This window comes from Phocoena phocoena, chromosome 19 (genome assembly GCF_963924675.1).
Source record: "Phocoena phocoena chromosome 19, mPhoPho1.1, whole genome shotgun sequence".
NCBI classification, from domain to species: Eukaryota; Metazoa; Chordata; class Mammalia; order Artiodactyla; family Phocoenidae; genus Phocoena; species Phocoena phocoena.
In genome coordinates, this window is record NC_089237.1 from 15,656,530 (window position 1) to 15,671,533 (window position 15,004).

The 15,004-nt window shown below is 39.1% G+C and overlaps 1 protein-coding gene across 4 annotated transcripts in view; it reads right to left on the reverse strand.

The window, feature by feature from the left end:
* The window catches only part of TLK2 (tousled like kinase 2), a 103,735-nt gene that overhangs the window by 57,946 nt on the left and 30,785 nt on the right, over window positions 1-15,004 (reverse strand). For 2 of the 4 annotated variants that reach the window (XM_065897843.1, XM_065897841.1), the window contains exons 3-6: window positions 10,237-10,308; window positions 9,283-9,352; window positions 8,228-8,271; window positions 7,404-7,499 (exon numbers count right to left, since the gene is read on the reverse strand). In XM_065897843.1, coding sequence (XP_065753915.1) covers window positions 7,404-7,499; window positions 8,228-8,271; window positions 9,283-9,352; window positions 10,237-10,308 — 282 coding nt within the window. The remainder of the gene's footprint in view (window positions 1-7,403; window positions 7,500-8,227; window positions 8,272-9,282; window positions 9,353-10,236; window positions 10,309-15,004) is intronic. The other 2 variants (XM_065897840.1, XM_065897842.1) reach the window with 1 other exon arrangement.

Consider the following 15,004-nt stretch of genomic DNA (forward strand, 5'->3'; position numbering starts at 1 on the left):
GAGTAATATTCCATTGTGTGTGTGTGTGTGTGTGTGTGTGTGAGTGTATACACACACACTACATCTTCTTTATCATTCATGTGATGACATTTTAAAGTGAGCATATTCTTTGATTTGGGAGCTGTACTTTGGAAATTTATCCAAAGGAAAAACATGCATAAGTACAGATGTATATACAAGGACATTCATTACAGCACTACTTACAGAATACAAAATGTTTAAGGCTATTGATTAATACAATGAAAATGAGGAAATCTACTACATGAACATACATGTATACACATATATGCCCACTAAACTCTTTAATAATAGTTCTTGTGGAAAGGACTTTATATTTTACCACTTCTCAACTGTTGGACTTTCATAATCAGCATGTATCCCTTTATCAGGGAAATCTATTTAATACTTTCATTTTAGAAAACAAAAGTAAAAGAGACTAATCAAAATGATCCTGACAAAAAATTTATTTTTAAAAAAATCTGAGTAGAATCTACCGCCTTAAAAATAACACTCCTGCCCTAACCAATAAAATGGTTTAAATTCAGGCTCCAGAATACCTGTAATACTCATTCACAATATTCTCACTACTTGGGAGACTGTATCATTGAAGCTGCAATATTAAAACAAACCATTCTGTTATACATTCAATAAATATGTGCCAAGGGCTGAAAGATCTTTAAATATCTCTGGAATATAGCAGGCTGGGATGTTTGTACCAACCTCCCCTTAACTGTAAAGACAGGACAAAATATAAAAAAAAGATATTAAAAGCAATGAAAAGTTGATAAAATAGTAGGGGTCTGTCATGGTAAAACCTAAGGGAAACAAAGTCACATCTGCCCTAAGAGTACCTGCAGATCTTGAATTTCCACTTCTAGGGCACCATGTTGCCAACTTGATAGTCATAGGCCAAAGCCCACCCAGGGTAGGGGGTTCATTATGAAACTCTTCCCACTTTAGCTATACTTCCAAAGGGTTACAGCCTCAGGGAAAATGTAAGCCAGAAGAAACATTTCCCCTGCCCTCAGGGAGCTGCAATGAAGTTGCCTTGGCCATGCATGTGGTGGAGGCTCCCCTGAGAAATGTTAACATAATTGGAATCAATAATGCCTGGGTGGTTGAAAGAAAGAAACAAAATAAGCTAACCAAACAGACAAAATGCAAGCCATGAATTCAGTAGTTTGTAGAGATGGGTAGAATCTCTAGGCACTTGAAAGAAGCAAATAAAAATTCTCCCTGGAGGAACATATCTTATTCTTGATCTCAAAGAAATTTCACAAATAATTTTTCAAGAGCAATGAGCAGCACAAAGACAAAAAACCAAAAGCATAAAAGAAATAAAGCCCTGAGCAACAACTAGGAAAAAGAACAGACAGCAGAAACAGGTTCAAAAAAACCTTCAGGGCTTCCCTGGTGGCACAGTGGTTGAGAGTCCGCCTGCCGATGCAGGGGACACGGGTTCGTGCCCCGGTCCGGGAGGATCCCACGTGCTGCGGAGTGGCTGGGCCTGTGAGCCATGGCTGCTGGGCCTGCGCGTCCAGAGCCTGTGCTCCGCAACGGGAGAGGTCACAGCAGTGAGAGGCCCGCGTACCGCAAAAAACAACAACAACAAAAAAAACCACCTTCAAATACAAGAATTAACAGACAGGTTATAAAACAACTATGTCTACTAGATTAAAAAAATAAAAGACACGTTTGAATATATCTGCAGGGAACATAAAATAACAAAAACTAAGAATTCAATGGGGCAAATTAGATACACCAAAACAGAGAATTTGGGAACTGAAAGGCAAGAACTATCCAGAATGGAGCATACAGAGACCAAAAGAAAAAGGAAGTTAAGGGGCATGGTGATAAAGTGAGACAGTCTAACATACAGTTAATTGAAATTTTATAGGTGGAGGAAAAAGGAACAGGGCCAAGATAATATCTGAAGACAATGGCAAATAATTATTCAGAAATGGTACAAGACACCAACCCACAAATACCAGAAGCCCAACAAATTACAGGAGAAAATAAAAGGATGCATCATAGTAAAACTGCAGAACACCACATATAAAAATGTTAAAAGCAGCTGGGGATGGGGGGAAGCAGAGCAGATACTTTCAAAAGAAATAACAAGTAAATGAAAACCGTTTTCTCAGTAGTAACAATGGGAACCAGAATATGGTAATTATACACTCAATTGTGTATAAAGATAAAAAATGCCTATCTAGAAATATACAGAGCATAAACATCTTTCAAGAATAAGGGCAGGGCTTCCCTGGTGGCGCAGTGGTTGAGAGTCCGCCTGCCGATGCAGGGGACACAGGTTCGTGCCCTGGTCCGGGAAGATCCCACATGCCGCGGAGCGGCTGGGCCCGTGAGCCATAGCCGCTGAGCCTGCGCGTCCGGAGCCTGTGCTCCGCAACGGGAGAGGCCACAACAGTGAGAGGCCCGCGTACCGCAGAAAAAAAAAAAAAAAAAAAAAGAATAAGGGCAAAATAAAGTTATTTCAGCAAACAAAAACCTACAGAGTTAACCCCCAGCAGATAAACACTGTACTAAAAGAATACTAAAGGACCACTGAAGGCAGAAGGAAGTGACCCTAGAGTGGAAGGTGTAATATGTAAAACGGGAAGAAGTGCAAAGAGGTAAGTATATAGATAAATCTAAATGAACACTGACAGTGTAATAATGATGTTTTATGAAACTAAAAAAAAAAAGGCAAAATATAAACGTACACCACCACCACCAAAGCAGTAGCACATAAATGGAATCAAGGTTATCATATATTTGGGAGGAGGGCAAAGATACTATTAACATCAAACTTTGGCATATTAAAGATACCTGTGGTAACTTCTAAGAGAAACACCACATAGGACCTACATACTAGTGGAGGAGAAAAATATGAAATAATTTTTTTAATCCAAATGAAAACAAGGAATGAAAGAAAAAGTAACACAGAACAGGTAAGATAAACAGAAAATACATTAAAAGCTGGTATATTTAAAACCAATATAATGATAAGTTTATTAAATGTAAATAGGATAAATACTGAAGTTTAAAAAAGATTTTTTTTTTGGCCGTGCCATGCAGCTTGCAGGATCTTAGTTCCCCAACCAGCAATCAAACCCGGGCCCCAGCAGTAAAAGTGCCAAGTCCTAACCACTGGACCGCCAGGGAATTCCCTAAAAACGATTTTAGACTGAATAAAGAAAAAAATTTCAACTATATGATATTTGTCAATATGCTGATAACAAAATAATGAAAAGTTGATAGTATAAAAATGGAAGTATTTACACCATACAGTGGTTTGGATATACTAAATATCAGATATCCTGCATTTAGAGCAAAAATATCAGAAGGAATGAAGAGAATCACTTAGTAATACATAAAGCAAAAATATATATACAGGAAGAAACAAACTACTCCCACAATCATGAGAGTCATAAATATACCTCTCTTAGTAATTGACAGAACAAACAGCCAAAAGTCAGAATACAGAAGATCTAAACACTGTGATTAAATGCCATGTTTAACAAAATTATCGTAATGACAAAACTAAACTATTTTGTTTAGGGATGCATATGTGGTCACACTATAAGGAAAAGCAAATGATAATCACAAAAATTAGAACAGTGGTTGTTTCTAGGGTATTGGGAGAGGGTTGTGATCAGGGAAGGTTTCCAGGGTGCTGGAAATATTTTACTTTCTGACCTAAGTGATGATTACATGGAGTTAACCTCGTAATGATTTCCTGGAAACATTTTTTGTGAAGGGTCAGATAGGAATACGTTAGGCTTTTCAGGCAACATATCATGTCTGTGATATATATTCTTCTTTGTCTATACAACTCAAAAAATCTAAAAATCATTCTTAGCTTGCCAACTGTGGGCTGTAGTTTACCAACTCCTGCATAAAAGGCTCACGGTTTATGTACTTTCTTGTATTTAACAAAAAATATAAAAGAATCATTTAGGGGGAAAAATGCTAAAGTAATTCTTTATCCATTCTTCCCTTTTGACAAATAGTCTTGAGCCCCCACTGTGTACCCAACACTGTTTTGGGTGTTACAGACTAAAAATTGAACAAGATATCTATTCCATGTGAAGGGGGGGAGGACAGTTAAAATGATTACGTCTTTATGTAATAAACACTGTAAGAGATGGAAACAGCAGTAAATAAAACAAAATCCCTGCTCTCTTAGGATTAACATTCTGGTGGAAGAAGCTGGGCAATAGACTAAGTGTATAGTTAAAAATTAAGATATGTAAATTATTAAATAAAAATATTAAAATTATACCGCACGACGACAATGAATGATCTACAGCAACACACAGTATGGATGAATCTCACAAAAGTAATGTTGAATGAAAGAAGCCAGACACAAGAGTATATACTGTATGATTCCTTTTATACAAAGTACAAAAACAAAAAAAACCCACCTGTACTGTGAGAAGTCAGGATAGTGGCTATCCCCAGTGGCAGGGAGGGGGCTAATGACTGGAAGGGAGCATAAGGGGGTTTCTGGAGGGCCTGGTATTTTGTTTCTTGTACTGGTACACAGTTTGTGAAACTTCATTAAGCTGTAGACTTACATGTATAACACTTCTATATGTATAAGTATGAATCAATGAAAAAATTTACATACATATCAAAATTTAAATACATATGTCAGGTAGTAATAACTAAGAATTAAAGCAGGATTAGGGACAGAGTTACAAGGTGAGAGGGACTGATATTTAAAGAAGTTGGCCAGGAGAGACCTCTCTGATAAGGTCATTTTTGAGCAACAGCCTGATGAAGAGATTGCTAATCATGCTATTCCTGGAAGAGGGAATAGCAGGTACAAAGGCCGTGAAGCAAAAGAGTGCTTCACAGTGTTCAAGGAACTTCAAGGAGGCCAGCATGGCTGGAGTGGTATGAGGGTGAGAGGGGAGCAGATGGAGTCAGGCGGATGGGGGGAGCAAAAATCATGTAGGAGCTTCTAGGCCATGTAAGCCCAGAACAGTCTGGACTGTTTTGAGCAGGATCTGTCTTAATTTTTTCACAGAATCATTCTGGCTACTATACTGAAAATAGGTGAGACACAGGCAGAAGCAGGGAGACCACTTTGGAGATTTAATGCAGAGAACCAAAAGAATAGAAAAAGAGGTTGGGATTTGGGTATATTTTAAAAGAAAACAGGATTTATTGACAGATTAGATATGGGGCATGAAGTTATGATCTGAAAAACTGGACAGAGTAAACTGTCATTTACCAGGACAGGGTAGACTGCAGGAAGAGCACTTTGTTGTGTTGTTTTGCTAGTGAGCAAGAGTTCCTCTGTGGATGTTTTTAAGCTGCCCATTTACTTATGTAAGTGGAAATGTCACGTAGAGTTGTATACGTAATTTTCAGGGAAATCAGTGCCCAAGTAAAGGGCTGGCAAGTTTTTTCATCCTAAAAGGCAGATATGGATAATGATACAAGTAACTTGGTAGATTTGGCACAGGTGCATGTGAAAGTTCTCTTCTGATTGCTTCTACTTTCTCAGGAAGATGAAAAAGTAAAGCCATCAGTTGAAATAGTAGAGGAGGAGGAAGTGTTGTTGGAGGCTTGCAGGAAATGACAAAAATATGAAATATTCATCTAGGAAAGGGAACTAACTATGGAAATATAATAGGACTGGCAGCAACTAGGGGGTTCATGAGATTGGTGGTCATGAACTTAAAGTGAGATCAGTCCGCATGGGTATATGTGTTTTCCTCTCACCACGCTGAACTGCTTAGACAAGGAAAAGGTGGAAAATTAGATAACCAGGGCTGAGTTTTTTCAGGCAAATATGATAGAGAGAGAGTGGGGAAAGGGAATTGAAGGGTATACACAAATCAGTAATTATAACAATGAAACACAGAATCTAAGTTAGAAGGATAAAGAGCTTCTCAGTGCAATGGAAAAAGGAAATTAAGGCTTGGTTCCTATTTTAACACCCAAGATATACTTAGATTTGCATAATAATGATGAGGCCCCCACCACCATTCATAGAGGTGGTAGAAATGTCTACAGATCATTGAATCATCTCTTTTGTTTTCAGGTAAGACCTGACTTAAACGGACACATGATAGATGGGTGGTACACTACTAAAAACCAAATGAAAAAAAAATATTTTTCAGGGAGAGAAGAGTAATAGACAACAAAATTCTACAAATCATATTCGTCCCAAATAGATAATTCTGCAATCTCATTTAACATTTTAAAACTTTAACTGGTTTAAAACTTAATAAAAATATAGATATAGGCCTCCTCGAAAGTTATCTAACAAACCTCAACCTAACCAAACAGATCTACACATCAAACATTTCTAAATTTTTAAAATATAACAAGGATGACAAAATGATAGCAAAAATTTCAAGTTGAATACATTTTCCTAAATGCTTTAATAATTATAATCACCCTAGTGAATGCATGCTTTCCTGAGAGAGAAGAGGGGAAGGATATTTTAAAATACTTTAACAATACAGAAGACTAAATCATTTAGGAAAAAAGTAGTATTAATCAACTCTGCTAAGGCAGAGAAAAGCAACTTTCCTAAACAGAGACCTAGGATGAAAACTCCCTTGGATCCCACAGCAATACCTGAAGCATCAGTAGACATAATACACTCTTAAGTACAGAGTTCTTACTGGTATCAACAAATTATCCAAAGGCACTTGAGCAAATTAACACAAAACCCTACATTAGCTAGCTCAGGGATTCTCAACCTTGGCACTAGTGTCATTTTGGACTGGATCTTCGTGGTGGCGCCTGTCCTGTGCACTGTAAGATGTTCAGCAGCATCCCTGGCCTCTGCCCAGTAAACGCCTATGGCATCCTTCCACTCACCCTCTATTTCTGACCAATAATTACTCCAACACTGCCAAATGTCCCCTGAGGGGACAAACTACCTCCGGTTGAGAACCACTAACTTGGCTATAATGTTTTTAAGAGTTTCAGGTCTCACTTATAGGCAGAAAACAAACCTATCCCAAATTTGTGTAGCTTTAGCTTCTCTACTACATCACTGAGTAAGCCTTAAAAATAATTCAAATGCCAGGAGCTGATCAAATTTTTTTTTAAGGAATTTAGTTATAGGAACATTTAAGTCTGGCAAGGATAAAAATCTAATATTTGGATTGGAAATCAGTTCCTTGACAGAACAATGAGTTGCAGGCCTAGAAGTAATTTATTATACTGGGAGAAAAGGGTCAGCTCTTATAAAATGTAAATTTACTGATACAGATTTGAATCTAAGTTAAGTGATTCATAGGTAATGCTATGAACGTTTCTCCTTAATGCCTCATTCCCCTTGGGTAATTAACGGAAGAGAAACTTTTGCTCGAGTGTTCCTGGGCTTCTTGTCTCCTACAACAGGTGTCAAATTTCTCCAGGTGAATGCTTACCGGTAAGGGATTGGATAAGGAATGTTGCGGTGAGGATCGTGCAACTGGTGGAACACTTCTGCCAGGGCTGGTTCCTGGCCCGCTTCCCCCAGCAAACTGGCCAACAGGGAAAAATGGATATGAATAATTCACAACAGTACTAGGCTTCAAATAAGGAGAGTAAAAGATTAATACACAAACAGGTCTTAATTATATACGGCCCCTTTAAGTCAATATATCTTATTCTAGAGAGAAAATGCCATATAAGTCAAATTCTGCTATCTTTTCAATGAGATTTTAAGGAGGAGCTCCAGCAGAAATGTACCAAGATATAAAGAAAACATGGCTAGAAAGCTGAAGGTACACATGGTTTTGAAAGGACATAAGAGAAGAATGTTTTCCCTTCTTGTCTCAAAATACACGAAGCAGGAGTATAGTGGTACAGTGGATGTTAGTGTCTTCTTCAGTAACCACTAAGGATGGGTCAGTGAGCTTACTACAGGTTCCAATGGACTAAAGGGAAGAGGACAAAACAAGAGTCCAAGTCACTTCACTTCAATCTTTGTAAGACACGAAACCTAGTCTGGCCAAGAGAAAAATCACCTCATTTGTGAATTTTTATATCATCACAGAAAAGACACATCATAAACAAATTTAAATTTAGGAAGTCAGCAGCCGTTTCCTCTTACAGAGATGGGGCAGCATAGGGTTGATGAAGATGGGGAGGAAGGGGAGGAGAGCACAGTAAAGGCAATATATTCCTCTCTAAAGCCTTAAATGAACAAAAGGATTTAGGTTTTAAAAAAAAATCACTATAGATTTCTTTTTCCAAAAATTTAACTTACCTCAAAGTAATCACTAATTTTATGTCCCCTAGGAGTGCCTTTCCCTGAAAATAAAACCAAAGTAAGTATAGTTTTTCCAGTAACACAAGTAAACCATCATTCGCTAAAGTGTACTATGTATTCAATAACTGCTTATGTTGTTATCAATTCAAATGTCAAGCTTACTTTTAACAAATGAGCCAAAATACCTGTATCATAAGAACAGAAGACAGTTTCCTCCACAAAATTAAAGACTGAAATAAGCAGTGAAAGACTTTTTCACAGCTCGCTTTCCTTTAAGATTCACTAATCTTTCTTTTACGAGTGCACTAACAAAACTCATGCCACAACTGTGCATCAAAATAACACTAAACCACAAACTATACCCCCAACTAAGAGGACAAAAACTGCAAAACAACTTCATCAGAGCAAAAGGGTTTATTCTATTTCACAAAAAACTTTATGTGACCTTGTCACTTTGGGAAAATTTTCTCCCAAAAAAGTAAGAAATGATTTGCAGATTAAAAGAATATGGAAAAAAAAAAAAGACTAGGGTGTCCATTTCTTGGAAGCTCTGCCATTTCATTTATTCTTCCTTTAATTATTTACAGAAATTTGGCATTACCACCATCATATTTACAGATTTATTCCACTGGGCACCAATGTACAACTAAATAATTGACATGGAAGAAGGGCAGGTAAAAGGACAGCCATGTGACTGAAACCATTTCTGCTTGCCTATTATTAGCAAATCACTGATCTAGTGCAAGACATAGTTAAAACTCCAATGTAACCTCTTTTCTGTACAATAAATACTTAGTCTGAAGACAAACCCATGGCGAGAAGATGGTTAACTTACAACAGAGAAAACCAGAGTCCCCAAAGAACTGACACTGTTTCGTCAAGTGTGTATCAAATGGCAAGTCTATAATAAACAACCTGATATTCCCTTAAGGAATACAAATCTTCATTGTTAGGAATCCCTGTGCACAGACTAATTACTTAGTGTGAGCTGGAAATTTTCTACCTAAGTACATAAGAATCTAGTATTTTTACCGGTGTGAAATTATTACTACCTTGGCTAGTTTCATATGGTTCAGCTTTTCTTTTCCGGTTTCGCTGGTCATTCTGTTTTTTCTCAGGAGTCTGTTAAATACCATATACATCACAATTAGCATTTTGTTAAATTTTTCACATTATGAAAATTAGAGAGTATGTACAAAATATCAAATTTATAAGGATATTTAACTGGCTCAGACAAGTCCTAAATGAGTGTCCAACTCTTAGAGCAGGGTCATGGAAAGAGTACAGGATCTGGAACCAAGCCACCTATACAATTTTTAGCAAACTGCTCAAAGTATCAGAGCTTCAATTTTACAAAGCACAAATGTAGTACAAGCATCTAGCATATAGTAGGCTCTCAGACAGCAGCTGTTACAATATTTCTACTTTTTTTGGCCATGCCACTCGGCTTGCGGGATCTTAGTTCCCCAACCAGGGATTGAACCCGGGCCTGGCACTGAAAGTGCCGAGTCCTAACCACTGGACCACCAGGGAATTTCCACAATATTTCTACTTTAAAAGAGCTTAAATCTAATCCTTTTTTCCAAAAAGGAAAGATATGCATAATCAACTGACTAATTTATTGAAAGTTTTATCTAAGTGCAAAGTAAGCGGTTACCTATCTATGCAGCTAGGTTGTGTGCCTTAAAAAAAAAAACTTCAAATTTTCTTACTAAAGTCTGTCGGGCCACACTAACCCACTCTGTTGAAGTACTAAAAAGTGCTAAAATTCAGTGGCACCTAGGCTAATTCAGCTACAACTGCAAATCTCTACCCTTTATTGATGGTTATTATTATCGTAATAAAAACCCATCAAGGCCACATCACAACTGTACAACGAGCAAACAACTCAAAGGGGAGTCATTCACCCAGACCCTAACAGGACACCAGAGTTTGCAGTGCTATGGTTTAACCCAGACCCAAAGTGTGGGAATATGAGAAGTCTTGCAATGGATGTGGCTTCTTACCTCGACTTCTTTATCACTCAAGGACCCCACGCTGCACAAGCTCTGGTTGGAAGACTCACTATTGAGTGGCCCCTGAAAAGAAAGAAAAAAGAAAAGGAATCAAAATAAACTAATTTAAGGATGACAGCAAAAATGAGGGAGAAGCCATTTGATTTTAATATCTAAGTCAGGTCAAAGAAGCCAAGAGTTAACTGCAACACCTCTGAGCCAACTTGAAAAGAACTCAATCAACCATATAGTACAGGGCCCTCATGTTAAAATTCTCTAGCTAATATTATTTTCATTTCCTTTATAAACTCTTAACTCGTGCAAATTTTCCCTTCTAGAGTACTTTCACATGTAGCAAGTTCATTCTTTAAGGAAAATAAGCTGGGGAAAATCAATTCTCTTGGCCTCTCGTATCACACAGGCAATATCTGAAAGTTGAGGTGTTAAGGGGTATGTCAAGGGTTCCTCATGAGGAGGCAGTCAGAGACCATAATGAAGGAAACACTTTTTCGAATCATGCTTTAAAACAGGCATGACTGCTAGCTCAAAAAACAGTTACAAGAGATTGACTTCTAGCCTAATGGCGTGAGGATCTCTGCTAGCTCACTCCTCAGGGAAACTGATGCAAATTATTTTTAAAAACCACCATTCAAAGCCTCTGACAATGGTCCCTAAGGGCAAACAGCAAATGAAGAAACAACCATTCAGTAAAATCTATGAAAATTCAGCCTGAAAGGTGAAAGTCTGTGGCATTAGAACCAAGACCACTCTCCCCACCCCCCCCCGCCCCCCCCCATCTCAGCAAGGCTCCAGACTGCTGCACCCAAGAGCACAAGGTCCCCTCTTCCCCCAGCTCTCAGTCCAAGGGCTTTCTTCCTGGGAGGAGCAGGACTTCGGACTTCTTAACCCGTCCCCAGCTCCCATTACTGAGGCTAAGTCCCAGGCAAGTACATCAAAGACAGGAGGCTCCCTTCTGCCCAACACCGACTTGTGGAACAGAGGCTCTGCCTTAGGCATGGTCAACTGAGAATACTGGGACCCCAACAGCCCTCTCGCTCAGCTTGTGAGACAGTGGTTCAACACCAGGAGAGACAAGCTGCTGTGGTGCCGCATCTCCACATTCTACCTCCTGGCACTCAGTTCCTACAGCCTGAATGTCACTCACAGAAAAGTATTACTCACTGTCCCCACCCCCAGCTCCAGAACCCTGGCTTGGATATTTTGCCAGGGGGAAAAAGCTGGAACATGTAGTACCAAATCTTTTCCCAAAGGACCTGACTTCATTCCCAACAGAGTGTGGACAAGTTTAAATCTAAGGGAGGTTTTGGTAAAAGGCAAGCGGAAAGAGATTCGTGTAATGAAGATACAGTCTAGACTGTAGGTCAGCTAGTTTGCAGGAGAGAATCAAGGAATAAGACACCAGGGAGGAGACCTCCCTGGGGTCAGAGCAAATAGCAAACATTGACCTCAGAAACTTTTCCTTCCAAGGAGCCCCAATTTGATTGGATTAGTTTGTAGTTTGTAGAGGAATGTATGCCTCAGGGCACTGTTGAAAACAAGAGAGCAATCTGGACAACTAGTGTAGTTTAACAGCTGGGTTGGTCAGGAAAAGAGCCCTACTGAGTACCTGTCACCACAGGGTACCTGCAGGCTTACCTAAAGCCAAGCCTCCCTGAGGAATACCATGAGGCTTAGCTCTGGGGGGATAGGTGGTAGAACAGACTTCACTAAAATAATCCAGCCGTCACTGAACAAATAAACAAGCAAATAACAATATCAAGGCCCCAAAGAACAGGATGAGAAATCAGTACCCAGAGGTGCTACAATGTATAATCTAAAATGACCAATTTCCAACAAAAAATCATGAGGCATGCAAAGAAACAAACAAGTACGACCCATATACCAGGAAAAGAAAAAAAAAAGCAGGCAAAAGAAACTGCTGGTGAGAATGACCAGATGCTGGATTTAACAGAAAAATATTTCAAAATAGCCATCCTAAATGTGTTCATGGAACCAAAGGAAACAGTAACTAAAGAAGTAGAGGAAAAGGGACTTCCCTGGTGGCGCAGTGGTTAAGAATCCACCTGCCAACGCAGGAGACACGGGTTCAAGCCCTGGTCCGGGAAGATCCCACATGTCACAGAGCAACTAAGCCCGTGCGCCACAACTACTGAGCCTGCGTGCCACAACTACTGAAGCCCGCACGCCTAGAGCCCGTGCTCCGCAACAAGAGAATCCACTGCAATGAGAAGCCCATGCACTGCAACGAAGAGTAGCCCCCACTCACCACACTAAAGAAAGCCCACGCAACAATGAAGATCCAATGCAACCAAAAAGTTCCCTTAAAAAAAAAAAAATAGGGGTAAATCTTCATGACCTCAAACTGGGCAAAGAATTCTTAGATATGACACTAAAAGTGTCAACAACAAAAGTAAAAAAAAGATAAACTGGACTTTTTCAAAATTAAAAACATTTACGGTTGAAAAGACACTATCAACGAAGAAAACCCACAAAAGAAGATATTTGCAAATCACACATCTGATAAGGTACTTGTATGCTGTATAAAGACCTCTTACAATTCAGAAATAAACACAGATAACCCAGTTTAAACTGGGCAAAAGGTCTAAACAGACATTTCTCCAAAGATGAGACACAAATGGCCAATAAGCACATGAATAGAAGCTCAACATCATTAGCCAATGGGGAAACACAAATCAAAACCAAAATGGGGTACCACTTCACACTTACTAGGATGGCTAGATTCAAAAAAGACAACAAGAAGTGCTGGCAAGAATGTGGAGAAACTGGAACCCTCACACCTCACACACTGCTGGTAGGAATGTAAAATAGTGCAGGTGCTTTCAAAAACTGTCGGGCAGTTCAGTTCCTCAAACAATTAAACACAGAGTTACATATGACCTGGAATGCTACTCCTAGGTACATACTGAAAAGAAATAAAAACATGTACACACACAAACCTGGACACAAATCTTTACAGCAGCATTACTCACAAAAGCCAAAAGGTGGAAACAATCCAGATATCTATCAACTAATAAATGGATACACAAAATATGGTATATTCATACAATGGAATATTACTTGACCATAAAAAGGAATCAAGAAATGATATATGCTACAATATAAACAAACCTTGAAAACATTTTGCTGAGTAAAAGAAGCCAGTCACAACAGACCACATATCAAATGACTCTACTCATGTGAAAATCCAGAATAGGGAAATCTAAGACAAACAGAAAGTAAACAGTAGTTGCTTAGGGGAGGAGTTGGAGAACATGGGGGTGATAGCTAAAGGGTATGGGGTTTCTTTTGGAGGGGATAAAAATATTCTAAAACTGTGTTGATGGTTGTACGTATCTGTGAATATACTAAAAACCAATGAATTGTGTAATTTAAATGGGTGAATTGTATGGAATATGAATTATACCTCAATAAGGTTGTTAAAAAAACAACAATTACTAGGCTTAGCGTCAGAAATAATTTACATTCCTTTAAGGGTGTATTTAGTTTTCTTTTCACTGTGTCCTTAAAGCACTATTTTTAAACTGTAATCAACACAATATACCAGAAGGCTTCACAGATACTTGTGAAACTGCAAATAAAAAAAATAAAGTGAAACTAGGGATAAGAAATAAAATCAAATCATGTATTCCCAGTGACATAAATCAACAAAGGACTTATTCCTTTAAAGATATAATAAGAGTTCCATGATATTTTAATTGAAAAAAAAAAGAGCTTTATTCACATAAGAATTCTAGAATAATTTAAATTGAATCTTTCTATGCCTAAATTCTTAAAATATTCCGTTTGTGAATTATCTTTATTGTAACCATCATGAAGTATTTCCCCTCCCCTTGGATAATAATAAAAACGTACACTATATTTTATTTATTTATTTTATTTATTTTTTATTTTTTTGTGTGTGGTACGCGGGCCTCTCAGTGTTGTGGCCTTCCCCCGCCGCGGAGCTCCGGACGCGCAGGCTCAGCGGCCATGGCTCACGGGCCCAGCCGCTCCGTGGCATGTGGGATCTTCCCGGACTGGGGCACGAACCCATGTCCCCTGCATCGGCAGGCGGACTCTCAACCACTGCGCCACCAGGGAAGCCCCGTACACTATATTTTAACTATCCGCTTTACTCACCAACTATCCCTCATTTTCTTTTTTATAAATTAATTTATTTATTTTTGGCTGCGTTGGGTCTTCGTTGCTGTGCGGGGCTTTCTCTAGTTGCGGTGCGCAGGCTTCTCATTGCAGCGGAGCACGGGCTCTAGGTATGTGGGCTTCAGTAGTTGTGGCACACAGGCTCAGTAGTTGTGGTTCACAGACTCTAGGGTGCAGGCTCAGCAGTTGTGGCGCACGGACTTAGTTGCTCCGCGGCATGTGGGATCTTCCCGGACCAGGGCTTGAACCCGTGTCCCCTGCATTGGCAGGCGGATTCTTAACCACTGCGCCACCAGGGAAGCCCTACCCCTCATTTTCAAAAGGAAATGGCGGGCTTCATTCATCACACTTGCCTTTTCCTTTTTTTTATATATAAATTTATTTTATTTCATTTATTTTTGGCTGCGTTGGGTCTTTGCTGCTGTGTGTGGGTTTTTCTCTATTTGCGGCGAGCGGTGGCTACTCCCCACCGCGGTACACGGGCTCCTCACTGCGGTGGCTTCTCCCGTTGCGCAGCACAGGCTCCAGGTGTACAGGCTTCAGTAGTTGTGGCAAGAGAGAACTGAAGAAACTATTTTTTATTAGCAATTACTGATAA